Source organism: Vitis riparia, chromosome 9 (assembly GCF_004353265.1).
Source record: "Vitis riparia cultivar Riparia Gloire de Montpellier isolate 1030 chromosome 9, EGFV_Vit.rip_1.0, whole genome shotgun sequence".
NCBI classification, from domain to species: domain Eukaryota; kingdom Viridiplantae; phylum Streptophyta; class Magnoliopsida; order Vitales; family Vitaceae; genus Vitis; species Vitis riparia.
Genome location: NC_048439.1, coordinates 18,240,772 through 18,268,722, shown reverse-complemented (window position 1 = coordinate 18,268,722; position 27,951 = coordinate 18,240,772). Strand labels below are relative to the sequence as shown.

General features: G+C 34.1%; 1 protein-coding gene across 1 annotated transcript; it reads right to left on the bottom strand.

Annotated features, from left to right (window-relative positions):
• Nucleotides 1–622: 622 nt before the first annotated feature.
• On the bottom strand, nucleotides 623–26,639 carry LOC117922462 (probable protein phosphatase 2C 60). Its single transcript, XM_034840592.1, has 11 exons — nucleotides 26,530–26,639; nucleotides 24,800–24,942; nucleotides 22,788–22,851; nucleotides 18,295–18,403; nucleotides 7,781–7,931; nucleotides 4,269–4,394; nucleotides 3,774–3,897; nucleotides 3,591–3,667; nucleotides 3,438–3,490; nucleotides 1,162–1,216; nucleotides 623–1,081 (listed from the first exon to the last, which is right to left on the bottom strand). Exons 2-11 carry the CDS (start codon nucleotides 24,914–24,916, stop codon nucleotides 875–877), a joined length of 1,083 nt encoding a protein of 360 aa, XP_034696483.1. The 5' UTR covers nucleotides 24,917–24,942; nucleotides 26,530–26,639; the 3' UTR covers nucleotides 623–874.
• Nucleotides 26,640–27,951: the final 1,312 nt, after the last annotated feature.

Below are 27,951 nucleotides of genomic sequence, written 5' to 3'. Positions count from 1 at the left end.
AAATTGTTTTTAACCTGCTTTTACTATTTTTAAATATGTTTTAAAAATAATTTTTATATCCATAGTTTTATTTTTAATCATTATATATGTTTGTATAATTATTCTTTAAAACAGAAAACAGAAAAAAAAAAAAAAAAAGTTTAATTGTCAAACGTGTTTTTCAGTTTTTTTGTTTTAAAAAATAGAAAATTGTTCTTGAAAACATTTGCCAAACAAGGCCTAAGGGTCAATTTGGTAACCGTTTTAAAAAATGGTTTTTTGAAACAATTTTCAAAAATTGTTTTTTAATGTTTTGTAGAACAAAAGTCTATTTGGAACCAAAATATTTTTAACCCATTTTTATAATTTTAAATATGTTTTAAAAATAATTTTATCTACAATGTTTTATTTTTAATCACTCTCCATATTTGTATAATTATTTTTTAAAACAGTCATAAAAAACAAATGAAAACAACTAAAAACAATGTAAAGAGATTCTTTGAAAACACTTTATTTTCTATTTTTAAAAACAAAAAACTGTTTTATACTTTCTAGTTGTCAAATGTGTTTTCCTATTTTGGAGAACAAAAAACAATTTTAAAAAACAATTACTAAACAAGACTTAATGAATTTGAAAGATTTGTTGGTGGCAAAATCCTAAAATTTTCCATTGCTCAGGAATACGAGGGAGAAAAGTTCTACTTGAACTAGAGGAATAACAATTCGGTAACAACATAGATGTTTTAACATCATTTACCTTGTAAACCTCTACTCCATGAAACGACTTCTTTTAAACTTGAAAAAGTCATATCCATGATTCTTGTACTTGCTAAAACTCAAGCTTCCAGGAGATGCTATGCTTAGCCATTTGGTTTGCATCAAGCAGATTTGGTTACTATGAATTGGTCCCCGTTGGTGTCTGATTAGACCCGGATGGAATATCTGAAGGCAGAGGCTCCTGCTTCCCAGCAGAAGCACTGGAGTGAATAGGTTTCTTGAACTGCACCAAGATCATGGTCATGTTGTCACATCCCTCGCCACCAGAAGATGGTGCTAAACACTTGTCCAGCACTTTTTCACACACTGCTGAGAGCTTACATCCCTGCATCGATTGTAATAAACCCGAGCTTAACTTAGATGCAAATTGTCTATAATGTTCCAAAAGGGGTATCAAGAACTTACTGAATTTAGCTGTTCATGTACGAATTCCACCAGTTCTTGGCTTGTCATGCAGTCCCTAGCGAAGGGAGAGAGGGGGTGAGAGCAAGGATTAGGGTCGGAACTCAAAATGTAAATTTAAATTCAAATGCTTGATGGGATTGCAGAAGACAACAATTAATAGAAGAGAAGAAAACAGAAAGATCAAAACTAAAGCGAAATGTCCTATTTCTTTACACTTAGAAATGTGTTTCCTATATTACTTAAACCACCAATTACACCATCCTATATATAGAACCATCATTGAAGTACAGCTACACATATAAGGATGCATTTTACTTGACAAATGGCCAATCCAACAGTCTTGTAATATTTTGGCCAGGTTTGGCTTGGCATGCAAATGTGCTAAGCTGCTTAGCTGATGCAAATGGTGAAAAGACAATGATAGGTTGAGGTTTAAAAGAGTGAGTTTGTGGTCTTTGGTCATTCCGAGATTATAGCAAGGCTATTTGAATCAAAATTGAGACTGCACTGTCACTACTCCAAATAACAAGAAGCCAAAAGTAGAAAGTCAAGTTTGGAGATGGGAATCAACTTCAATGTGTATCATGCAGTTACATGTTTGGTCTCTTTGACTGCCTGTCCAGTGTACCATGAAAAGAAAATAAGCTTTAAAATTCTGTAAAATTTGGGGGTGGGGAAACTAGAATCAAAGACAAGATGGAAAATCAACAAAAATCTGGAAATAAAATTAGAAAATGAGGTACTTGGTTGCTCAGGTCCTCATCCTGCAAGCATAAATATTCTAGAGAATTCAGTACTGGAATTACTATGGAAAGAAAAAAAGTCAATAATAAAAACAAGAGCTGACGAATACAAATGAACACAAGCATAAACTAGACACCTAAAAAGACAGGGAAAAAAGGCAGAGAGAAAAAAGGACTGATTTATATCAGGATCCTTCAGCACTGATACAAAAAATGCAGGAATGAAATTTTGACTATCAGCATAATCAAGAAAGCTTAGCCTTCACGATTATGAATAAGATTGTATATTGTTCAGCTAGGGGTTCGGTATAACAAATTGGTCACTTTCTCACTCATGTATTATCTGATGAAACCCAGCTGTAGCTGATTATTAATCAGGCACTAATTCATGGAGACACAAACTAATTAACTAGGGTTCATTGCATGGCATAGCCAATAAACTTCAGTATGATTGTTTTAATACCAAATTTCATTTTCCTGTAATATGTAAAAACTTCCTCCCATTGACTTGGAATTGGTTCACTTTTTAAATGTATTTAGAGTTCAATTTGCTCGGGAATTTTTATTTTTGAAAAAAAAAATATTGATGCCTAATACTATAAATAAATAAAAAAAAATCGATCCATAAAAAATATCTAGTATTCTATAAATTCATTTTTTTAATATATTTACCAATCTTTAGATCCATTGAGACATGATATGCAAAATTTCTCTCTGCTGCATTTCTTTAAAATTCGTAAGAATGACCTTAACTATTCATAATTTTATATTCTAGTCAACCCATGCTTCACAGGGATTTTTTTTTTTTTTTAATTAATAACAATAAGAAAGCCTAGGATATATGGATAGAGAAGGGAAATCCAAAAGTTTTAACATAAGTATCATGAATTAATTTATGAAAGTTTAATTCAGAGAGAAAATTGCCATCTCATCACTGAAATTGGATTGAAAGAAGGGAATTTGCTTCTCCAAAGTGCAATTTTTCTTTAATCAAGAAGTGTTTTGAACTGAGGTGCATTCTAAGTTAAAATGCCCTATGAAATGGCAAATAACACACCTAAACCTATAATTTAATAGTGCAAGTATGAATGTAATCAACACTTTGATATGGTTCATGAAGTGTAGTGAAAAAATCATTTAGGCAATGTTTGGTTCCCGGAAAAATTAAGGGAAAATATGAAGAAAAGAAAATAGAAAGAAAAAGCAAAGGAAAACAAAAAATAGATTTAAAGTCAATGAATCATATCTATGTGCTATTTCAAACTCATTTAACTTATTTTAATTCTTCTATATAAAGATTAAATAATTCAAAAATACGTAAGTTTCTTATTAATTTTAATTATATTCGATTTTCTTTTGTATTTTCCTTAGTATAAATTAAAATGAGAAAGATCATTTTACTTAAAATATTTTTTTTCTTTCCTCAATACTTTCCAAGAACCAAACATAACCTAATAAGTAACAAATTTTCATCAAGGAAAAAAATTTATAAATTTAAAATAGAAGAAGAATAACACAAATGAGAGATGTTACCAGATCCCATCACAAGCTAGAACCATAAAATCATCATCATTGCAAAGAGAAGCCTGATTCAATTAAATAAATAAATAAATAAGAACAAAAAATAGGGAACAAAATTTAAAAAATATCACCTAGTGGTAGCATATCAACCAATGGGTTACATACAGTGTTTATCTCTGGATTGGCAGTGACCATTTGCTTTTCTGCAGGCAGAGATTTGTTCATTTTGAATTCATTGTCTCCTGCAATCAGCAAACATCAAATTACAAAGCAATAAGAAAGAAAAATGAAATGCTTCTCTTTTTCTTATATTAATTCGAGGAATAAACTGAAAGGATGTATAAGTACCAATTGCTCTTGCCAAGTTTAAAACTCCATTGACCCGTCCATGTTGGATACAACCACCAGCTTTTAGGATCCTTTCTTTCTCTTCCTGAAGCTCAGGCTTGTGATCCGTAGACAAATCGTATGCCTGCCAAGAAAGGCACATTTAACTCTGTACACACATACCTTTAAAGTTAGACTGTGCAACATCTTAGAGACAGTCCAATGATCTGGCCTGTCCATCTCAGGCCAAAATAAATACAGAACTCAAAACACTGTTAGTGGCCCAACAGTAGTTGATATTCTAAGTACAGTGATCAGTTGAAGTGCTACTTGATTCATTAAATAATAATTTATTAATTTTCAATTCTATTATAGGTCGCCAATCAAGTTATAAAACCCATTCAAGTCAGAGATATGGAAAAAAAAATCCAACTGGAGAACCATGAAAAACATGTACCTTCCCTCGTACAACTTGGAGGAAGTATGTTGAAAGTTTTCAAGGAGGAAAAGCATTACCTCACCCGCCCTAGATAGTACACAACGAGAATCACCAGCATTTGCAACAAGAAGTTGGTCACCCCGAATGATAGCAACGCAAGCAGTGCTTCCCGAATTCGGTCCACGGAAATCATAGTTAGGCCCCTAATTCAAATTACAGTGTCTTAATCAAAGAATTCTAACAGAAATGCAGTTTAAGCAAAATAGCATATCAAAGCAACTCTTTCATGCTGGCATGTTTGTGTTAGCATGAGAAGATTTTTTTTGTTTTGTTTTTAAACTGTCATTATGTCTCATCCAATATCGATCAATTTGTCACCATTTTACAGAAAGTAAATAATTAGTAAGGGTCAGTTTGAAGATAGTTTTCATCATTTTAACAAAAAAAGCTATGAAGTCATTGTCAACACTAACAAAAATTTCCACCTTACATACAGAAAGTGAAGAAAAGCAGTAATGTAGAAATTTGTTTGTCCTTTATTTTCTTTTCTTTGGAGCAACTATACTGTTTGTCTTAATGGAAACAGAAATAGAGATGAATGTTACTTATTTTCTGATATTTTGGTTATTTAAGTAATCATGTTCCAAAATGATGCTAGTTTCCAAGGATAACATAAAGGGGAGAGATGTATTATGTTAAGCACAATTGAGAATCATGGAGATGTAAATGACACTAGTTAAAGTAATAGAGGAATAGTTATTAGCATAAGTTATTTACTGGACCAAATTGGGAACTTGAGCTCAAGAGGCTATTCAGTCAAGTGAAAACTCAAAAGGTGTTTGAACTACTGTAGATGAAATCACATAAAATCTATAAATATATGTATGTGAGAGTTACAATGATGCCATTTGCCTTATTAGATCGTTCAACAATTTCCAAAACCATATGACTGCAGCTAAGGTTGGTTGGGCTGTGTTACGGGTCAATCAAAGCCCAAAACTACCTTAAACTCTGGTTCAACTTGTACTAAAATCTTTTCAAAATAATTTTTTTACAAATTTTCAAAATTCAACCTCTTGCCATACAACAAAACCAAAATAAATTTAACAAGCATCAATTTCAATTATTTTTTTTTTTAAATTAGAACTCCAAAATTCATATCTATTTAAATCCACTAGAATCTACAATTCCCATTAATTTTGACAAAACAAAAAATTCTATTTACTATTTTTCTCAAATTAAAAATCCGAAAATTAATGAATTAATATCAACAATGGAACAAATATCTCAAACACAAATCCATAAATCCAAAAAATATGCCGCATAAAAACAAGTGCTAACTTAAAAAATTTGTAACATTTTTTAACAACCAAGCATAATTAGGAATCCTAGTTATTATCCAATTACCAATTTTTTTTACTAATTATATAATTAATCAATTGTAAAATTTTATTATGCAAATAAATTCTAACATTTGGGATATTTGGAAATATGTTAAATTATTTTTTTTCAAATTAAAATTATAAATGTTTTTAACATGTAAAAATGAATAGATTTAACACTTCACAACATTTAGTCATGAATAAAAATAAACAACTTGATACTTAACAACATTTAGATATTAATTAAAAAAACAACCTAAACACTTAATGATATTCCACTCTATTTAGATTTTTAAGTCAAATTTAGGGTTATTTAGATTTCAGGTAAAAAAACAAACATTACCTAAGTATGTTTGGTAAAATAACTTGATGTCATGACTTAAATTTAAAAACAACTTTATGTATTAAGTCCAAATAATTAACTTATTCAGAATCCTAAATCTCTTTTGCTCTATTTGGCTTTATTCGGGGAAAGACTTTTTTATATCCATGATGCTACATACATGACTTATTATTTATAGTAAATATTTTATAATTATTTTATGTAATTTTACATGTCTACAATACTTTTAGTATGGATGCTTAACAAACAAATTTATTACTTAAGATTAATAAAGGTATATATTAGTTAAAATTAATCAGGGTAACTATGTCAATTTGATAATTTAGAAAAAAAATTAAAGTTTACTAAATAACCACTATACTTAAAGTAAAAAATTAAATAATAAGTTTTAAGTCGATAAATTAAAATCAACTTAAGTCATTAATTAATATAAGTATTAAGTTTTAACAGAACACCCTCTAAATCTCTACTAGAAACTCAAAAGCGACCATTGGAGAGTCATCCTTGGAAAGAGGACTAAAAAGGGCATTAGTCATAAAATTAGAGTAAGATGAAGGAAGCGGAGGATGTTTTGTTTAATTGCAAAAGTTTATGAAATTAAAGAGAAAATTAGGATAAGTACATGTGTGTTTTATGGGAATGTTAATCAACAAAGGAACATGTTGAAGATGGAAAAATGAGAGGAGAATAGAAGACAATAACAATGGGTGCATCTTAAGAAGTTACAACAAAAAAAAAAAGGTAGGGCAAGAGAAATGAGGCTGAGATGGTTTGATCATATGCAAGACGGATAAACAAATTTTCCTAATGAGTAATTTAGTTCAAGATGGAACTTGGAAGCATAATAGCAAGAGGAGTACTAAAAAGAATATGCATCAAGGCTATGTGAGAAGACATGGAATTTGTGCAGGATATAAAAATTATAGAAAGCTAGGTCCCTTGGTCTCTCTTTATTGAATTTCTAAAATTAAATTCTTCATGATATGATTTTAAAAAATGTAGATAAATTGATAATTTCAATTATTCAAATATACCAGCTCTCCCCATCCACTAAGTTTCTAGGGAGAAGGTGATTAACTAACACAACAATATGGGTAAGAGAACAAAAAAAGGAAATAACACGTGAAAAGTAACACATGCATAGTATGGATAAATTTTCTAGTTAGACCAGGAAAAGGGTTTGATAGCCACACAGTCAAATTTATTGTCCAGCTATTCCTGATGCGTTGGCTTCAAAGAATGCGATATTTGAAGATGTCCTAAGAAATACTGAGTAACATGGCAAAACTAGTTTATTCTATAAGCACTTTAGTCTGTACATTGAAGGAAAAAGAAATGAAAGTAACATGCATGTTTTTTCTATACTAATGCCCAACACTCATTATTATGCAAAGAAAAACATTTTATGTTCAAATTGGTTGGATTATAGCCACTATACTCATGTGGGAGAATGGAAACTCATTCTACAAAATTAAGCTATGGAAATGGGAACAGGAAAGCACCATGGCTACAAAGATTTTAAGTGGAAAAACCTCACTATCCATACTTTTTTTATTTTTAGATAATTTTACCTGTGTCTTTTAGAGCTTGTGATAAAAGATATACAATCATACTTCCAATATTTCAAATCGTGAGTTTAACATTATGTTGAGCTTGATTCTTTAATTAGGAAGGACAGAATCAAACATGCTGACATGATATTGCTGTTCACAAGGCCTTAGACACACCAACTTCCCAAAAACCATAATCCCATGTTGATCATCTATGACATGCATATGTGATGATTAGGGTCAACAGTGCAGCAACATAGGAGTACTAAGGATACATAAAAACAAGGAACATTTGTTTATAAGCAAGAAAATACCTCCTCAGTCCAATCATCATTTTGATCATTAAATTCATCACTCATTGGAGAGCACATTGAATCATAATTGATACGACTAAACCTGTCTACTCTATCTTCAAACTTAGCTAATTCTCTCCAACCTCTTTCTCCACGCATCATTTCATCCATTCTGCATCAACCAATACAACCAAATTTGCAAGACACTTGAGATAGTAAAAATATATGACATTAGCATACACTCATCCAACCATTCCTAACAAATTCCAGAAGTAAAATTAGAAAGGGTTAAAGGGACACATGCTTGTATGCTAAACAGTTTCAAATACACACATGTGATCATTGTAAAGCATAAGTACTCCCAATATTTGTGTTCAAACACTACAACTATTTGAATCAGATTACCTTCTTAACCCATTCTAAAAAAATATTCAGAAGGGGAGGTAGGGGCAATGTGCTTGTATGCTAATACATGTCTGAATTATCATGGACAATAACTATTCCCACTATTTCTATTAAAACATTACAACTATTTGAAATAGAATTCCTTCTAAACCAATTCTTCAAAAACATTCAAAAGGGATGCTAAAGCATGTTTAACACACACACACACACACGGGGAAATATCATAATAAAAGTTGGGGGATTACAATAGAGAATGAATGCTCACACTATATTTTTTAAAAGACTGCCACCAATTGAATTTAGACTACTTGGAAGCAGTTAGGCATTGAACTATTGAGAGGTGGTGAGAGAAAAGATGAATAAAGATTTCTATTAATCCAACTGAATTACTTGTGTACATGGCTACTACTAAATATATACATGACTAAGGCTAGTATCAAGGCTAAAAACTAGGAAGAAAAAAATAGGAAACTATCTATAAAATTCCTAGAGACAATTTACAGTTATAGAATAATCTAAGTATAGGAACAAGTCAGCCTAATTAATCCAAAAATTTAGGCTATTCAACCAAGTTTGACTTCTTATCTTTGACACAACAAACTCCTCCAGGCTGTATAGCTTGATTTGATTCCAGATTCTTAGCACTCCCCCTCAAGTTGGTTTGTAGACATTGATTATTCCCAGATTGCCAAGAATTCCTTGGAATTGTGGCTTTAGTAGACCCTTAGGCAGCACATTCGCTAATTGTTTTCCAGTTAACATGAATGGTGTCTTCAACATACTTTGTTCTATCATGTTGCACTGGATTGTGAGATACTTATGGCAGCCTTATTTTTCCAGTACAACTTCATAAGTTTATCATTCTCCATTTTTAGTTCCTTTAGGAGAGATTTTAACCATAGTAGTTCCAAAATTCCCAAGACTATCGATCTAAATAGCTTTTGCACAAGATCTTGCCATAATGGATTGTTTTTTGCTTCTCCATGTCACCAAATTGTCTCCAACAAATGTACGGTACTTAGAAGTAGACCTCATGTCACTCATACAACCTGCCCAGTCAGCATTTGTGTATGCTTCCACATCCAGGTTACTAGTTTTTGAAAAGAGAAGTCTTTTCCCGGGTATTCCTTTGAGATATCTCAAAATTCTAACCACTGCATTTGTATGTTCTTCATTTAGCGCATGCATAAATTGACTGACCATTCCAATAGCAAAGATAATATCTAGTCTAGTATAGGATTAGTAAATTAACTTGCCCATTAACCTTTTGATAACTCTCCTTATTCATGGCTAGGCTTATTGTCAATGTTCCCACTTTGTGATCGACATCAATTGTGGAGTCCATTGATTTGTATCTAAGCATTCCAATTTCCTTTAATATGTCTAGAGTATACTTTCTTTGTGACAAGAAGATCCCTTTCTTTGATCTAGTCACCTCAATGCCTAGGAAGCATTTCAAATCTCCCAAGTTTTATATTTTGAATTTAGCAAGGGAATCTTTTGAATTTCTGATTTTAGCCATGTTATTTTCTATCCCAATTATATCATTTACATATGCAATTAATATAGTCACCTTACCTCCTACATGTTTGTGAAACATTGTGTGATCAACTTGGCTTTGCGGACTAACTTGGTAATTTTTTAAAACCAAGCACACGATGACCGCTTCAATTTATAGAGAGACTTTCTTAATCTGCAGACTACTCTCAAATTTTTCCTTAAAGCTAGGTGGCAATTCCATATATACTTCTTCCTCCAAATCTTCATGAAAAAAAAGTATTTTTTAATGTCTAGTTGGTGTAGAGGTCAATCTTGAGTGACAACAAGTGAGAATAGAACTCGAATTGTGTTCATCTTAGCAATAGGTGCAAAAGATTTCTTAGTAGTCAATCCCGTAAGTTTGTGTGGATCATGTTCCAACCAACCTAGCCTTGTACCGATCAACTGTTCCATTTTATTTGAATTTCACCATGAACACCTACTTGCATCCTACAACCTTCTTTCCTACAGGAAGTTCCACCAAGTCCCATATCCTATTTTTGTGTAGAGATCTCATTCCTTCTTGAACTGCTTCTCTCCATTTTTGATCCTTTAAGGCTTCGTTAATAGAATTTAGGATACTCACACTAAAGAAATTAGTAGTAAAGATTTTACAAAAGGGATTAAGTTGACTATAGGAAACAAAATTAGATACAGGGTGTTGAGGGAAAACTTGAGCAAAAGGAATGTTCAAATCAGATGAAGACTCACAAACAGATTTAGAACTTGAGAAATTTAAGGAATTTGGGGAATCTTATGACTCATTTTTGCTGTCCAAATTTTCCACACTCGATTTAGGGGATTTGTAGTGAGGAGAATTGCTAGCTCCTTTATTCCTTCTCACACACTTTTATCTCTGCTTGTCTTTTTGATCCATTCTCCAAATCTTCCTCTCTTATTTGATCTTCCTTGTTTAGTGTTTCAGAATCTGAGATGGAGATAGAAATGGTAAAGCCCATGGGAGTGGATTTTTCTGGACTAATAAGAGTAGAATTTTCAAGAATAGTAACTGGTAGGACTTCCCAAAATTGATCTTCCTCTCTAAAACCCTCCCCCTAAAGAGAAGGTTTGGGTTAGTAAGTTTGGTTTCCAAAGAATGTGATGTCCATTATTACACAGAATTTCCGAGACTTTGAAAGAAAGCATTTGTAACCTTTTTGAGTTGGAGGGTACCATACAAAGACACATTTAAGGGCTTTTGGATCTAATTTGCTTTTGGTATGTATGGTTATGAACAGAGGCAAACTAGCCAAAACCTTTGTTGTAAGGGAGGAAAAATGTGGCTAACAAGAAGGAAGAATTTCTTAAGCATGCTCATAGGTGTCTCAAATACGAGAGTGTGGGATGACATTCTGTTTATTTTGTTGGGGTATGTCAACACACCATGACCGGGGTATAATCCCATTGGCATTGAGATATTTCCCCAAACATTCTGAAAAATATTATGTCCCATTATTGGTTTTGAGGATTTTAATTTTGGTTTGGAACTCATTTTGGATAGCTTTGTGGAAGGTTTGGAAAATGGTTGTAGTGTTTGATTTTTTGAAGAAACTCACGATCAGTCCCTAGCAACTTGTCAACTAGGAAGGGGATTTTTGAAGGTCCCAATCCCTGTGTGTCAAAATTGACCATTATGAAGGCAACTTTGAAACCTTTAGCCAATGATGCCCTTTTAGTAAAAGCTCTTAGATTCTAAGGTATGCTCTCCTGGTCCCATTCTTCTTGGGGGGAAGGGCCTTTTGTCTTCTTCTACTCCTTTCTGGGTGTCGGATTTCACTAATCAAGGTGGAGACTATAGAGGGACTATGGATTATGAGAAAGTAAGGGGAGGATCCACTAAGTGGGAAGGGAGTGCATTGAAGATAGTGGCCAAAGCTTTGAAAGGGCCTCTATCTATGATTTTGCAAGATGGCTTAGAGGTTGTGTTCCCTGAGAATATTTCTCTAGGAGAAGATCTACTTTTCAACAAGGAATTCTCCAAGTTCAAAGAGTTTAGTAGATTTTTGGGAATGTCGGTTGAGGGGTGTGAAGAAGAAATTTGGTCGATGATGAGAAAGTTGAGGAAGAAGGCCGATGACAGGTCCCCTAGCAAAGGGAGGAAGAAGAAATCTACGTCCGTTTCCCGTTTCTAAAGGGAGCTTAGGAGATTGGATTCTTCGATTAATTATGGAGATTTTGCACTTTCATCCAAAAGGAGTGGCAGGAACAATTAGGAACTTGCTCCAGTTGATTGATGAAGATCAAAATCCTTTCTTGGAATGTTAGAGGGCTCAACAATGGGGAGAAAAGGAAGTTGATCAAGTTGGTGATTAGGTCCCAAAAGGCAAATTTGGTTTGTTTTCTTGAGACAAAGGTGCAAGAGATGTCGTTAAAGGTGGTGAAAAGGTTGGGTGTTGGAAGGTTTTTGGACTGGGGTGCAGTTGATGCTAGGAGAGCATCAGGAGGCATTCTGACTTTTTGGGACAACAGTGTTTTGGATCTTTAGGAGTTGGTGTGTGGAGGATTCACCATTTTTGGTTGTCTTAGGAATGCTGAAGATGGTTTTGTTTGGGTGTTCACTGGTGTCTATAGTCTAGTCCTCTTGAGGGGAAAAAAAAAAGAAGATTTTTGGGATGAATTGGGTACAATCAAAGGTCTATGGGATGATCCCTAATGTGTAGGGAGGGATTTGAACTCTATTAGATTTCTAGGGGAGAAGAATGAGATCAATTTGATAGCAGAGATGAGAAGGTTCTCTGAAGTCATTGAGGAACTAAGACTGAAGGATCTACCTCTTTCTAGAGGTTAGGTCACGTGGTGTAGTGGCTTTAATTCTCAAGCAGTGTAAAGGTTGAATTGCTTTTTACTCTCCGATGAGTGGGAGGACCATTTTTTGGGTGTCTTTCAATGTGCACTCCCTAGGTTTGTTTCTGATCATTGTCCCGTTACTCTTAAGGGTGGAGGGGTTAAAAAGGGCAAGACCCCTTTATGTTTTGAGAATATGTGGCTCTTGACAGATGGGTTCAAAGAGATAGTGAGAAAGTGGAGGATTGAGTACATGGTTATAGGGACTAGTAGTCATTGTCTTGTTAAGAAGTTGAAGGCTCCTAGAAAAGATCTTAGAGTGTGGAATAAAGAAGTTTTTGGCAATGTCTCCTTTAGAAAATTAGAAGTCTTTTCTCACGTTCAATTATGGGACTCTAAGGAGAGAGATAATCCCCTTTCTATTGAAGAGGTAGAGGCTAGAAAGGGGCCCCTGGAGGAATATAAGAAATGGGTTTTATTGGAAGAAACTTCATGGAGACAGAAATCTAAGGAAATCTAGTTAAAGGAGGGAGACAAGAACACCAAGTTTTTTCACAAGATGGCCAATGCCCATGCGAGAAGGAATTTATTATCCAAGGTGAGAATCAATGGGGTTACAATGACTGATGAGGAAGAGATCAAGGTTGGGGTGTGTAGGGCATATCAGACTCTATTGACAGAAAATGGGGATTGAAGACTGTGCATTAGGGGTTTACAGTTTGGAGTATTGGGGAAAGTAAGGTCTAGAAGTTAAGAGGTACCTTTTTCAGAAGAAGTGTTTGAAGCCCTATGCAACCTCTCTGGTGACAAAGAGTTGGATCCAAATAGCTTTACCATGGTGTTTTAGCATTTTACCAAAGCCAAGATTATGGTTTTCTTTAGAGAATTCTTTCATCTTGGCACGTTCTAAAGGAGCCTAAACTCCACTTTTCTAGTTTTGATTCCAAAAAAAGAGGGTATGGAAGAGTTGAAAGACTTTAAATCAATTAGTTTGGTTGAAGGATTGTACAAGCTACTTGCCAAAGTTTTGGCAAATAGGCTAAAGTTAGTTGTGGGGAAGGTGGTTTCAGAGAACCAACATGCCTTTATTCAAGGTAGATAGATCTTGGACGTTATGCTTATTGATAGTGAAGCTGTGGATTCTAGGTTAAAGAACAATAACCTTGGTCTCCTTCTAAGATTGGACATTGAGAAGGCGTATGACCATGTCAATTGGGATTGCCTTCTTTTTGTTATGTCTAATATGGGGTTTAGGTAGAGGTGGATTAGTTGGATCAGTTGGTGTATTTCCACAGTTAGCTTCTTATTTTTAATCAATGGAACTCCTCGGGCTCACAACACTAGGGGCTTGAGACAAGGTGACCTGTTATCCCCCTATCTTTTCATTTTGGTCATGGAGGCTCCTAGTCAACTGTTGTTTAGAGCTAGATGGGGGGGCTTCATTAAGAGGTTTAAGGTGGGAAGTAGTGGAGAAGGGATGGATTTGCTCCATCTTTTGTTTGCTAATGACACGCTAATTTTTTGTGAGACCAATAGTGACCAACTGATATATTTAAGTTGGGTGTTTATGTGGTTTGAGGCTATTTCTAGTTTAAAAGTGAATAGAGATAAAAGTAAGGTTATTCCCGTAGGAAGTATTGAGTCTTTGAAGGAAGGTGTTTCGGTGATGGGGTGTAAAGTAGGGAAGCTTCCCACTTCTTATTTGGGGCTTCCTTTGGGTGCCTCTTTCAAATCTTCAAGGGTGTGGGATGTAGTAGAAGAGAGATTCAGAAAAAGATTATTTTTGTGGAAGAGGCAATATCTCTCTAAGTGGGGGAGGCTTACCTTGATCAAAAGCACCTTATTAAGTCTTCCAACTTATTTCATGTCTCTCTTCGTCATTCCATGGAAGGTGTGTGCAAGAATCGAAAAGATTCAGAGGGATTTTTTGTGGGGCGGTGGTGCCTTAGAGAAAAAAACCTCATTTGGTGATTGGAATTTGGTTTGGGCTGATAAGAAGAAAGGGCGCTTAAGAATTCATAGTCTTGTGGCCCTAAACAAAACTTTACTAAGGAAGTGGAGTTGGATATTTGTTGAAGAAAGGGAGTCCTTTTGGAAACAAGTCACCATCGGCAAATTTGGGTAAGAGGAAGGAGAGTGGTGTTTGAGAGGAGTGAAAGGAGGCTACAGTGTGGGGGAGTGGAAAGCCATTAGAAAAGAATGGGAGGGTATTCATTGAACATCTTGCTTTATTGTAGGGAATGGAAGAAAGGTCGGGTTTTGGAAGGACTTATGGTATGAGGACCAAACGTTGAAAGAAGTTTTCCCTAATTTATTCCTATTGGTGGTTAATAAAGATGAGTAGGTGTCAGCTTGCGAGGAGGGCAGGGAGTTGGGTAGCTAGAATCCTCGCTTTTCAAGACATTTTAATGATTGGGATATGGAAGAGGTGGAGGGCTTGCTCCGGAAACTTTAACCTTTGGTCGTGAGCAGAGATGTGGAGGATATCAGGAGCAAGGTGGTTCATTAATTTTTATTGATGATCCTACTTGAGTGTATTGAACCTATCTTTTTTTTGATAGGTAAATAAGAGCTTATATTAGAAATGTATAGAAGCGATGAAAACAGTACACACGAAGTATACTAACAAACGTCTAAGAGACGAGGCAAAAAGAAGACAAAAAACCTTTCCCTTTACTAAACAAACAACCACTCTATAAAATCAATCGTAGACAAAGTATGATCCTCTAAATACACCGTGGCTCCTGTGTGCAGTGAAGTAAGTTTTTTAAAGTGTAAAGTACATAACTATCCTACATCAACACTTTGAAACATAGCAAAGCTCTATTTAAAGATTGATGCATGGCTTGCAACAACATGGCTTATATTGTGAACTGGTTGGCCTTATTGGTACTAGGCTAAGCTTCTCCTGGCCCAATGCATAAATGGTTGCAATTTTTGAATGAAACCCATTGAAAGGTGCTGATGTGGCACCAAAAAAATTGCCGATAATACTGAAATTTCGGTATATTGCCAATAAATCGGTGAAAAACAAGAGAAAATTCCAAAAAAGCGGATAAACGACATATTTGTTTGTGTTGTCATATTGAAGCCCTCCAATATCCGAAATGTTGGCGATATATCTCTGATAAATCCCAACATTTCAAACCTTGCACATCACTATGTACATTGGAAAAAGAACTAGATGGAGTGTAAGCATGAATAGGAAAATTAGCTCAAGGATGCTTTGATAGTTCACACACCTCACATTGATAATCAGTTGACATTTTTACTTAAAAATAGAGAAGGGCACAACTTTTTTAGGTAAGCAAAACATGGATGCACTAGTCTAGAATGCCACAACATAATTTCACTACTGAAAGAACTTTCACATTGTAATGCCTTTGAAATCTTCTCAACCTCTTCATCTAGAACAAATAAGCCTTCCATCTCCCTAGCACTCTTAATCCTCTTCCCTGAACACAGATTCTGAAATACACAATGAGTTGGAGAGAATTTAGAACAATAGTTTAGATCATGAGTGAGTTTACTGATGGAAATTAAATTGCAATATAGATAAGCCTTCCATCTCCCTAGCACTGTTAATCCTTTTCCAACAACATATGAGAGGGACCCATCTGCTATTTTGACCTTTTGATGTCTTGAACATGAAGTATAAGTAGAGAAAATATATGACAAGCCTATCATATGATTTAAGGTCCCTGAATCTATGATTCTGGGGTTAAATGTTCCATGTCTGTAGGGCAGAGAGGAAATTACCCACTTGAGCTAAATTACAAGGAATCATGAATTTTTGGAGAAACTCTAATTGTTCCTTATTGAAAACTAGAGATTCAAATGTAGTAGGTTGTCAAATCTTCTATTGATCAACCACTCGAAATTCTGTATTGTTTCCGTTTGATGGTTTGTTTCCTCTCCTCCATCCTTCCCAACTTCCTATGGAGTTTCCAGCACATATTCTAGTGTGACATGATTTATCGCAATGATCACACCACTATTTGTCCTTGTCATAATTCTTCTCACAAAAATTCCATTGGTTACTAATAAGTGCAAAATCACATCAGAGCCTGTCCTTGTCATAATTTTTCTTATAAAAATTCCATTGGTTAATAATAAGTGCAAAATCATACCACAGTTTGTCCTTATAATCTTTCTTCTTACAAAAATTCCATTGGTTACTGATAAGTGTAGTTTCAGAGTTCAGTGTTGAACCCTCCTTTGCTGGATTTTCTTTCGTCATCATAACCATCAACCCACTCTCTACTCTTTGTGTTGTTGAGTAAACTTCTCTTATTGATGGAATGGGCTTTTTCTCTAAAAGTCTTCCCCTAACTTGATCAAACTTGGCATTTAAACTAGAAAGAAAGTTCAACACTCTTTCTTTCTGAAGTACCTTCTTATACAATGCGCCATCCTCAACGTTCTTCCAATCAAGATTTTGATAAAGATCCATTTCTTGCTAGAGACAATTCATAGCATTAAAATAAGTTGTCAATGTTTGGTCTCCTTACTTGATTTCACGAGCCTTATGTTTCAGATCATACCACATTTAGTTGTTGTCCATATCTGAAAAATGCAACATTAACAACATCCAATATTTCTTTTATGGCTAAGAAGAACATAAATCCCCAGCTGATTTCAGTCTCCATGGAATTGACTAGCCATGACATCACCATGACATCACCATGAAATTCCCAGCATCCCTAATAGCACAATCAGGATCAGTCACACTTGAAGCCTTCTTTGAGCCATCCAAATATCCCGTCTTGCCTTAACCTCTGACAAAGGACCTTACTGAATGTGCCAAATGCAGAAATTTTGCCCATTGAGCCCATGAGTTGTAATCTGAATAATAGGACTTCTGTGGAACCAGAAACTTGTCCCATAGTGACTTCCTTTCCCTTAGTGGCTTTGAACATTAGTGACACCAACAATGAGGGCTGCTTCAAAAAATCCCAGAACCCAAAAGAGGGGCTCTAATGCAATGAGGGAAAAGATGAAAAAGAATTTTTATTAATCTAATTGAATTACTTGTGTACATGACTTCTACTAAAAATATAAAGGCTACAATCAAAGCTAACAACTAAAGAGAAAAAATGGGAAAATATTTGTAAAATTCCTACAAATAATTTAAAGCTGCAACATAATCTGAATATAGGAACAAATCAACCTAAATCAACTCCTCTAGGATGTATGGCCTGATTTGATTTTGGATTCTCAGCAGGTGGTCACTGAATAGAGTAATTTAGTTCATTATTTTCAACTGGTAAATCAGTTAGCTTGATATAATAAATAGGTCACACTGGTAAGAGAAGTGAAGTAACCAAATCAGCTTTGATAACTATTATATCAGCTATGACTGCAAAGGTTCCTTCTAAATATTTTTCTTTCCCTCATCCTTTTCCCATTTTTCCTTGCTAAAAATGATACATGAATATCTAATTTAAAAAACTGAAAAATTAAAATCAAAATAATAGTTAAAGGTGTTATCACATTACTAGGTAAGAAGACAAAAGCCACCCAAAAGATGTTATCACATTACAAAGTAAGAAGACAAAAGCCATCCAAACAAAGGCAATAGTTTATAAGACATGTTTCATAAGCAACCATAGGGGGCAATTGTCAAACCAGAGTCAGGTTTCTGAATCCCAAGCTGATGACAACATGTGACTCACAGGTGAAAGACACCTTCCTCTCCTTATAAACTTGGGCTAACCACATTGTGGCATCCTCTAGGAATCAAAATGGAATTAAAGGAAATGGAAGAAAAAATGTTAAAAAAAAAAAAAAAAAAAAAAAAAACTAACCTGAGAAAAGCTTTCCTTACAGAACCACCTAAATCTCCTGCTGAACATGCTTCATTCTTCAGCACCTGTTCGTGAAGGTACTTAGCGCAAAACCTAGCAACACCTGCACCTGCAAATCAATGGACTTGGCAGTTGAAAAACCATGGGGCCAGATATTACCAGTATCTATCTATGTATTTATATATAGATAAATAGATTAATTCAACAGCATAACTTAGAGAAACAGAAGGTTCACAAAAAGGTTTACACAAATCTCTGTTGGATGGAAAAATTCAACAAATTGTTGACTGAATCTTGTATACCACCTAAAGGCAAAACATGTATAAAAAAAACAAAGATTCCTTTGATGTTGGGCATGGCTATTCTTAACCTGTATAAGAAGAATAAATCCCATTTTAGTTACTGCCTAATGTTGACGTGGGTAAGCAGCAAACATGATCCTGTGAAGGTTTTCAAGAAGCACCAGATATCCTTCTATACTAAAGAGTAGAAAGAAGTATGGGCCATTGCTGAGTGAGGCGTCATAACCATGGCAACAGTCAAATATAAGAACATTTTGCAAAATTCAGATGAGCCTCCTGCATCAGACAGATATACCCCAGGCCAAAGACACTAAAGGTTGGTAGTTGCTAAACATAGATGGTTGGCGTAAAAATAGTTTTCAGAACTGTCACAACACATCTGAGGCCAAGCTGAAGCGGGAAGGGGTGGGGTGGGAATGTGGGAGGCTTCAGGCCTGATTCCTGAAAAAGATAAAAAAAAGGCCCATAAAAGAAATTGCAGTTAAAATAATGGTGCATTCTGTTGGAATAAATACGTCTTCAGTGGAGAGACATACATGTTGTACACTGTGACAGACTCTAAACCCTTAGTAGTAACCAAGGATGAAAATATCGGTAATCACGGATATATTGGTACTTCAATATTATGGATGTATCGGAGAAATATTAGCGGATATTTTGACACAAAATATAGATGGGTCAAAAATTGATCAAAACTCATGAAAATGTAAGAAAAAACTCTTACAAATGAAATTAAAAATATAATATACATTTTAAAGTTGTTTTGTTGAAGAAATTTACGCATTCATAATATAATTTATAATATTCAACAATAATGTTTATAACTTAAAAACATATTTTATATATATTTATCTAATTTGGATATATTCAATGACATAGAAGGAATGATAATACATATCTAAGTTTTTTTTTATTAAAATGTTGATAATTTTATTTATTAATTGATATTTATTTTGTATTTAGTTATTATACAAAAGACATGATAATTAAAATTAATTTATTTATAATAATTTGATTCTATGATATCTATATACACAAAAAAAATATGTATTAATTTATAAACCTATAATTTATAATATGTATATATATCTATATATATAAAAGTATTAAGAAATTTATTTTTGGAATACTATATATAATAATTTGAATGTTATATATATAAAGATATATCAATAAAATAACAAAAACATAGGTTGACTGGGTGGCATGGCCTTCCCCCCTCAAACGTGAGGTCTTGGGTTCAAACCACTCCAATCACAAAATTTAATTTTTCCAATAGCAGCACTCATGTGATGCACGCATGTTGGGCAGGGCTAGATGAGGAGACTAACGCACCTGGGTAGATGACAAGACTGACCTGGGGCCCACAACAGCGTGCGGAGCGGGGCGGTGAGGAATTTTGGGAAATTTTTTTGAAAAAATCGGTGATTTATCGCCGAAATATCGGCAAACAAATGCAGCTAAAGCCGATTAAATGAAAAAATTGGCGATTTTTTCCAAAATATCGTCTGCTCAATATATCACCATTTGATATTATTTCCACGCTTCCCAATACGCAATATATGGGCGATATATCACCGATATTTACTGAAATTTTTGTCCTTGGTACTAACTCATGGAAATGTCGCAATTCTAAGATAATTTTTTTTCCCACTACAGGAGGCTTTGACTTGGAATAATATAGGTTTAGAGAAGAAACTACAATATATATATATATACACACACACATATATATGCATGCATGTATGTGTGTGTATTCATGTTTTTACTAACTCAACACAAAGTATAACATCAACATGAAGTATTATATCAAATTAGACAAATTCAGAGAGGACAGAAATTCAAAATCTGAAGCCTTCCAACTTTTGTTCCAAGTTTTAATCATCATTTATAAAAACTTTCTACTCCACTAAATCAGATTCAATTAGAAGAATCTGTGCATAAGTAAGTAAACATCCTACATCCACCCCAGACCAAAATTCTCAGAATATTTCTATCAGTTAGTACCGACTTCTCATCAGAAATAGAGGATCCAGTCCAGTTTGGGACCCATGTATCCAACTAGCATTGAATAGAGTCAACTTGATTTATTTCAAATCTTTTTAGGTCATTAGTAGAAGGCTAAAGGTGGTTAGTCACTGTGTATAACAAAGCTTTTGCAAAACTAACAACATCTTAACAAACAAAGACAGAGCAAGCTGTGATTATTAATTTCCAAGCTGCATGATGTGTTAGCACAACTCATTGGTACATTTTAAAAGATAAGAACTGAGGTTCACTTTTAACTGAAAAATGAAATGTTTTGAATTGCATAACTGCTTTTCAAGACGACCAACAAGAAAAACATATAGAGGTTCCTTATCTTTTTTGCTTGCAGAAACTGCAATCAATCCCAAATGCCAATTTGTGTTGAAGTGCACACAAATAATTGATTTTGCTATCTTCAGCCACTTAGGTCATGATGCAAAGCTTAAGTTGTTCCGACAAGGTAAAGTTGCCTAGCCATTACTAAAAAGGTGGTTGAGTGCATTTCAGGGATTATCCTAACTCAATGTAGTGCCTGGGTATGATCACATTTATTTCTTGTCTTTTTTGTTTGGGTAAGAGGGAGAGAGCACTCTTTCTATCATTTCACCAAAATGGTAGGGAGATTGAGATAGGCCAACTCTTATGTTTTTCCTCTGAGACTCCATGCATGCATTTTAAGATCATGACAGGCAAGCTGTAGTTGTGATTGACCACTTAACATTTGTTAGCTTGATATACACTGTGGGGCCCAAATCCAAATAGCTTAAGCTTTTAAGAAAGTTGAAATCTGAACATAGTATCAAAGCAAGAGGTCTCACATTCAAGTCTCTCCTACAGCTACTCCACTATCTACTTATCTTCTACTGGTACCACTGCTTTCTCTCCACATGCAGGCATGAGGCTGCATATGGAGGTGGGTTTTAGCTTGATAAATATTGTGGGTTCAATTTCTAATAACTTAGCTTTTAGGAAGTATGCCCTAATAGTTAAAAGTTCTAGGAAAGTTGTTAACATAAAAACATTGAATAATAAATGTAAAAATGGGAAAGTGGATTAAAATCACCCTTCCATCAAATTGTTTGTAAAGAATACCTTACTATTGGTGTGTGCAGATGAAAAAATTTGATACGGTAAAAGTCATAATTTCATGCATTCCTGATTAGTACCAAGTAACTAGCATTTAGTTTTGTTTCATCATCTTTTACTACTGACATAAGATGAGTTGATTATTTTGAAGGATAAAAATAAAAGAGGCTCTATGGGCTTCTAAATTCTGATATATCATAGAGACCTATACAAGTGAGATGATTTAGAAACATGGCGTCACACTTTCTGGATGGTATCAAGCAGCTGCTTCATTCTAAAAGCAATAGCATGATACTAGTGTTGTTTAGGGTCTGAGGCTGACATCTTTGTTGTACTTGTATTATGATTGTTCACTTTTTGTGCATCACTAGTTATTGCTGTTGTGTGTATGGTGCAATTAGTAATTTGAATAGAACAGAAACCCACCCTAAACAGCATCATGGTGCTCACAAAACCATTTTTGATAATGATTGTGCTTAGCTATGTTGAAAATCACTCTCTCCTAAATTTGGAAAAGTTTATAATGATACTGATGAGAGTAAGAAGTTCAATACATGGGTGGGATGCATGTGCAATACAATAGAATAACGCAGAAAGCTAACCATTATACTAACTGGTAAAAAACCAAAGTGGATACATTCCAAACAGGATAAAGTTTTTTGAAGGCACAATTGGAAACCCATTGTAGCGAAGAAAAGCTTTGACCATTTAGAGCATATGCTCCCACTTCCAATGCTTTATTTGAAACAATTTTCATGGTTACTACACAGCACAAATGTTGGATTTTTTTTTTCTTTTCTTTTTAATGTATGCAAAATATGCCTTTCTAAATTGCTAAGAAGTGCATGTTAGCCAATTGTATGGTTCATGTGATAAAAAGGCATTAAGAAAGGATCAGCCAACTAAAGAAACCTAGAAAGAATGAATTAGATTTAGTTCTAGGAAGATGCGTAAACAGCAAGAAAGAAACACAAAATAAAGTTAGCTACAATTGTAGGAGACTGTAAATGAAATAACAAGAAACATAGGAAAAGACGATCATAACAAATCTAGAAGATACAAAACTCAAAAACTGACCTCCATGCCCATCGTAAACAGCAAAGAAAGAAGTGGAACTGTCCAAATCCGGATAAGCTGCATGCTATATAACACAACATAAAATCTTAGCATATGTCAATATATAATTAATGGTAACTCATGAATCAACAAGTATCCTAATTGGTACAGCTTATTCATATGGAGCACTGGCAATTATTAGCAACATCATTTTATGAGAATAATATCAATAAATCCATTTCCCACTTTACAAATGATGTCAATAAACCCAGTTCCTATTCTGTAAATGAGGTCAATAAACCACAGCTTCATTGCCCCAAAATATATGGAGCGGTGGCATTGTTACCATCATCAACATGAAAATGAAACTCTCTCATCTCAAAAAGCCTTATAGCCTATCCCAAAATATATGGAGCAGTGGCACTATTACCATCATCAATGTGAAAATGAAACTCCCTCATCTCAAAAAGCCTTATAGCCTATAGGCTTTGACTAAGACTTCAAGCATGCAACTAAGATTATTAGATAAACCCAGCATCCATGCAACAATTTTTCATTTTTATCTTCTTCCTTTTTATTTTTATCTTTTATATGTAGTTCCCACGCTATGAAATGTCATAAATAACATGTTTAAGTATTAGAAGAAGGCCATTACCCAATGGTACTCCCACCCAAGTGGGCTCCTAAAGAGATGACTTGGATATGGTGCCATGCTCCAGCTTTTTTGCAAAAAAGCAGCCTCTCTGAAGACTCAAACCTACAGATTGAAGGTAGGCACCCAATACTTTCACTATCACACCAGAAAATAGCTGTTCTGGCATTTTTAATCTTTGACAATATTCCTTTTTCCCACAAAATATTTCTTCTGGTAAGAAGAAAAAAGAAAAAGAAACTCCGATATACAAAGGACATATAATAAAGCAAAAACTTATGGAATCAAAGCTTGAACCTCCACCAATCTCCATGCCAACCTTATACTACCTAAGCCAAGCAGGGGCTTGCTTAACTAAAAAGGAGCCCAAAACTTGTGTTCTAGATAGCCACAAAGTATTTGCAAAATAGGGAAAGAAAAACTTCCTATGTTAAAGAGGCTCCCTTCATGTGTCAAATTAGACTGACAGGGATAATGTTCCCCACATTATCTCAAACATGGTCACATCAACCACCATGAAGAAAAAATCCTACAAAACCCCCATCTTGAACCTCCGGAAGATAGAGGAAGAACAAGTAGTTTCTACACATCCAGGGAATGTGTCCCAAATCAGCAAGATACTCTGAAGCAACAAAGACAGAGTACAGGCCCATTCCTTATTCCAAGGTTCCTAGATGCTCTTAGTCAATCTTCTTTCAACTCTCTCCCCTATCCAATTTGAGAAGTGTTTAAACCTCTTTCTTTGAAGAGGTCTAAAGTAGGAGGAATTGAGTTGTTATATTCCCTGAGGCTTGGATATAACCCCTGGTACATTCTAAACAGAAACTCATGGAGTTCCTAGGCTTGCTAGGACTAAAACCTCCATCAGAGTTAGTTGCAACAAGAGAGCTAAGACTGGATTTAACAAACAGACATTTCCCCACATGAGCAAAAGCTGAAACTGGTCACTGTCCAGGAAAGTATAGAGGTCTGAGAAATGAGATAGAGAGCAGCAGAATGTTTTTAATAGCACTCTTAACAGGAAAGAAATGAAAAAGCAAGTAAGAAAGTCACAAATCATATTTTCCTTGCCTTCTTAAGTTCATTTTCTCATATGCCTTTCTACTCTTACTTGGAGGCCTCTCTTTCCTAGCATGAACCTTTTCTTGTTTATATTGTAAAACTCTATTAACTACTTTCTCTAGTAGTAGCATAAATAAAGGCCTGCCTATTAACATATTTACAGATAGATAGATAGATAGACAAGATGATAATAATGATAACTACTTGTGAAAGACAGAGCTCATAAATAATATTTAAAATTCCAATTATATGACATTATAAAGAGCATATGCATCCAGAAATCAGATTTAGGTAAATAAAGGTAGAACAGAATACTCACAGCATCTTCCATGGTTGTACGCCACCCTTGCATTGATGATAAACCATACCTAACCCTAGCATTCTCACCATCTTCTGAAGACTTCTCTTTTCTGGGACTGCTTAGATATATCCCCATTTCTGGCTGGTACCAGTCTAAGCAGTCTGTATACCCAAAGAAGAAAACAAATAAACAAAATTAAACTGAACTAACACGTCTTTTAAAATTAATGCACATAAGCAATTTCCCTTTAATTAAAAAGAAGCATGCAAGCATCTGTTTGTGGATCCTTTTTAAATTACTAGCGTGTCAAAACAATATTAACTTGTTAAATAAACTGTGGTTACAATCCTAATGCTCCATCAATTTCCAAGGAAAGGTAAAAACATCTAAAATTTTTGCTTGTTATGTAAATTACACAGTTTTAATCTACTACTTGCTCCATAAGCATAAGCTCTTAGAGAATGAGCCAAGGATGTATACCAGGCTAACATTTCCCTTTATGCATATGGCTGGTGGGGGGGTGTGTGTTGGGAAGAAAAAAAAAATCAGCAAAAATAAAGGAACAGCAAAAATATACCTGTCCACTGTGGAGGGCAGTCAAGTGGACAGGTATATTTCAATCCAAGAACCTGAATCAAAAATCACTGCAGTTTTCAGAAGCATAATATTCAAAAATTCTATTTCTTTTCTTCTTCTTTTTTCCAGTAATCGAACTGAGGGTATATTCCAAGCAAAGAACCCAAATCACATATCTAGTGCAGAGGGTGATCACTTCCCTAAAACATAAAATTCAAAGTTCTATTTCTTATATTCTCCCACATTTTCTCAATGACCAGACAGAAGGTATATTCTATTCCAAGAAATCCCATGTCCACTACAGAGGCTAACATTCCACCAGAATGTAATATTCAAAATTATATTTTCTCTTCTTTTCTCCTCTATTTTCCCAGTAAATAGAGGGTACATTTCAATCCAAAAAAGGGAGAGAAAAAAAAAAAAAAACCAAAATAACATGCTCACTGTGGAGGGTATATTATATCCACGAACCTAAACCAAATGTCCTCCACAGATGGTATATTCAAATTTTATTTTATTTTCTCATCTCTGCCTATTTCTCATTAACAAAAAGGGGGGTGTAATTCAATCCAAAAACCCTGAATTATCCATGAAAAAGGCTAATAGATAACACAGTATTTTACTCTAAGTACCCGAATCACATATCCACTGCAGAGGATGATCATTCCTAAAAACATAAGATTCAATGCTATTTTATTTTTTCCTCCTCCGTTTCCCAGTAACCAAACGGACCGTATATTTCGGCCCAAGAATCCAAATCACATCTCTACTAAACAAAATTCCATTTTATTTGCTCCTCCCTTTTCTCAATAACCAAGTGGAGGGTATATACTTATCCAAGAACCCCACCCGACGGTGATCACCCCTCAAAACATAAAATTCAAAATTCTGTTTTCTTTCCTCTTTCCTCCCTTTTCTCGATAACCAACAGACACCATACTCGAATCGCAGAACCCAATCACACAAAACAAACAAGACCCAACCCAAGAAATTGAAAATTAAAATTAAAATTAAAATTAAAAAAAATAAATAAATAAATAAATAACCAATCATATCTGTATACACATCAAATCCCAACCACATCAGATCATCGTTTCACAAATTCATAAATAAACAAACAATAAATTCATTAAAAAAAACTAAAAAAAAAAAAAATTAATATACCAACTCACCGGATATTAGATTCCCGAGTGAAAACGAGAGAGATCCAGTGGATTTTCCAGTTAGATTTATGCAGAAGAGATGGCCCAGATGAATCTGTCTAACAGCTTCAATTCTGAAAGCAGTATGGAAAATATGTTTTCTACTTTTTTTTTCTTTTTTTTTTAATAAAATAATAATAATAATAATAATAATTAATTTTTTTTTTGTTTAAAATTCCAATTTTGGAAGACTTCTTTTTCCAAATTAGGAAGCGCCAAATGTTAAAGAATGTTCGAGTAGTGGAATATTAAAGGCATTTATTTTGTACTTTTGGAATCAAGATTTGATTTATTATTGTTAGGTTCTATTAATAATAATATCCATTAAATTTGAATGTATAAAATATGTATTAAAGTATTATGGTTTAGATAGTGTGTTTAGCGAGAGAAGTAGTTACTGTTTCTCTACAATTGAAAGGGTATATTTTGCTATACATGTATATCATTTCAACATTTTTAAAGGAGAGTTTATAAATGCATCCATCTAAACTTTCTTTGCATCCGCCTTTTCAATAAAAAAATTTAAGACAAATCCCTAGGTGAAATCCCTAAAATATCCTTCAACACAAAATTTCTCTTCACTCCTACTTTCATTCTTCATCTTCTTATCTCTCCGTAATTTTAACTAAATTTAGTAAGAGAGTTGTGTTTCTCACTGATGAATAATCAAATAATTATATCCAATGATATTGCAAGTCCATAAGCATTATTTTTACACTTTTTTGTTTGCATTTTTTATCGCATTTTTTGGGTTGGGCAAAGGAGTTAGGGGTATCATTAGGAGTTACAAGGCCGAACATTTTACAGTTATTTAGTCCTATACCTTTAGACACTCTTAAGGTTGTTTAGTGGTATACTTTGGGACACCTTTAAGGGTGTTTGATAAGATACTTCCAAACACTCTTCAAGTCGAACATAGCAGAAATGTCATGCACTAGAAGGTCAAACACCACAGGTTCTAAATTTTTTTCCCTCCATTGAAATTATAATTTTTCATTATTTTTCATTTTTAAATCACATTTTTATTCTTCCTAATTGTCTTTCTCACTTCTAAACTTTAAGCAAGATGGTTTTATAGTTAGAGTTTGTAGTTAGGAAGAAATAAGTTAAGAAAAAGGAAGAAGATGAGTTTAGGGAGAGGATAATGAAAGAAGTGTTTTGAGAATTTTTAAAATTGTAAGGTGGATGTATTAATAAGTTTTCAATGCAAAAAGAGTTTAGACGGATACATTTATAATTTTAAAAGCTTCATATTTGAGGAAACTTATGGCACCCCTACTATTTTAGGACATATATAAATCAAGTTAAGAAATATGTGGCTTTAGTTGAAAATTTTACCCAAATAATCTTAATAGTTATGTTTGATTTTTAAATGTTGTTTTTAAAGTTTTA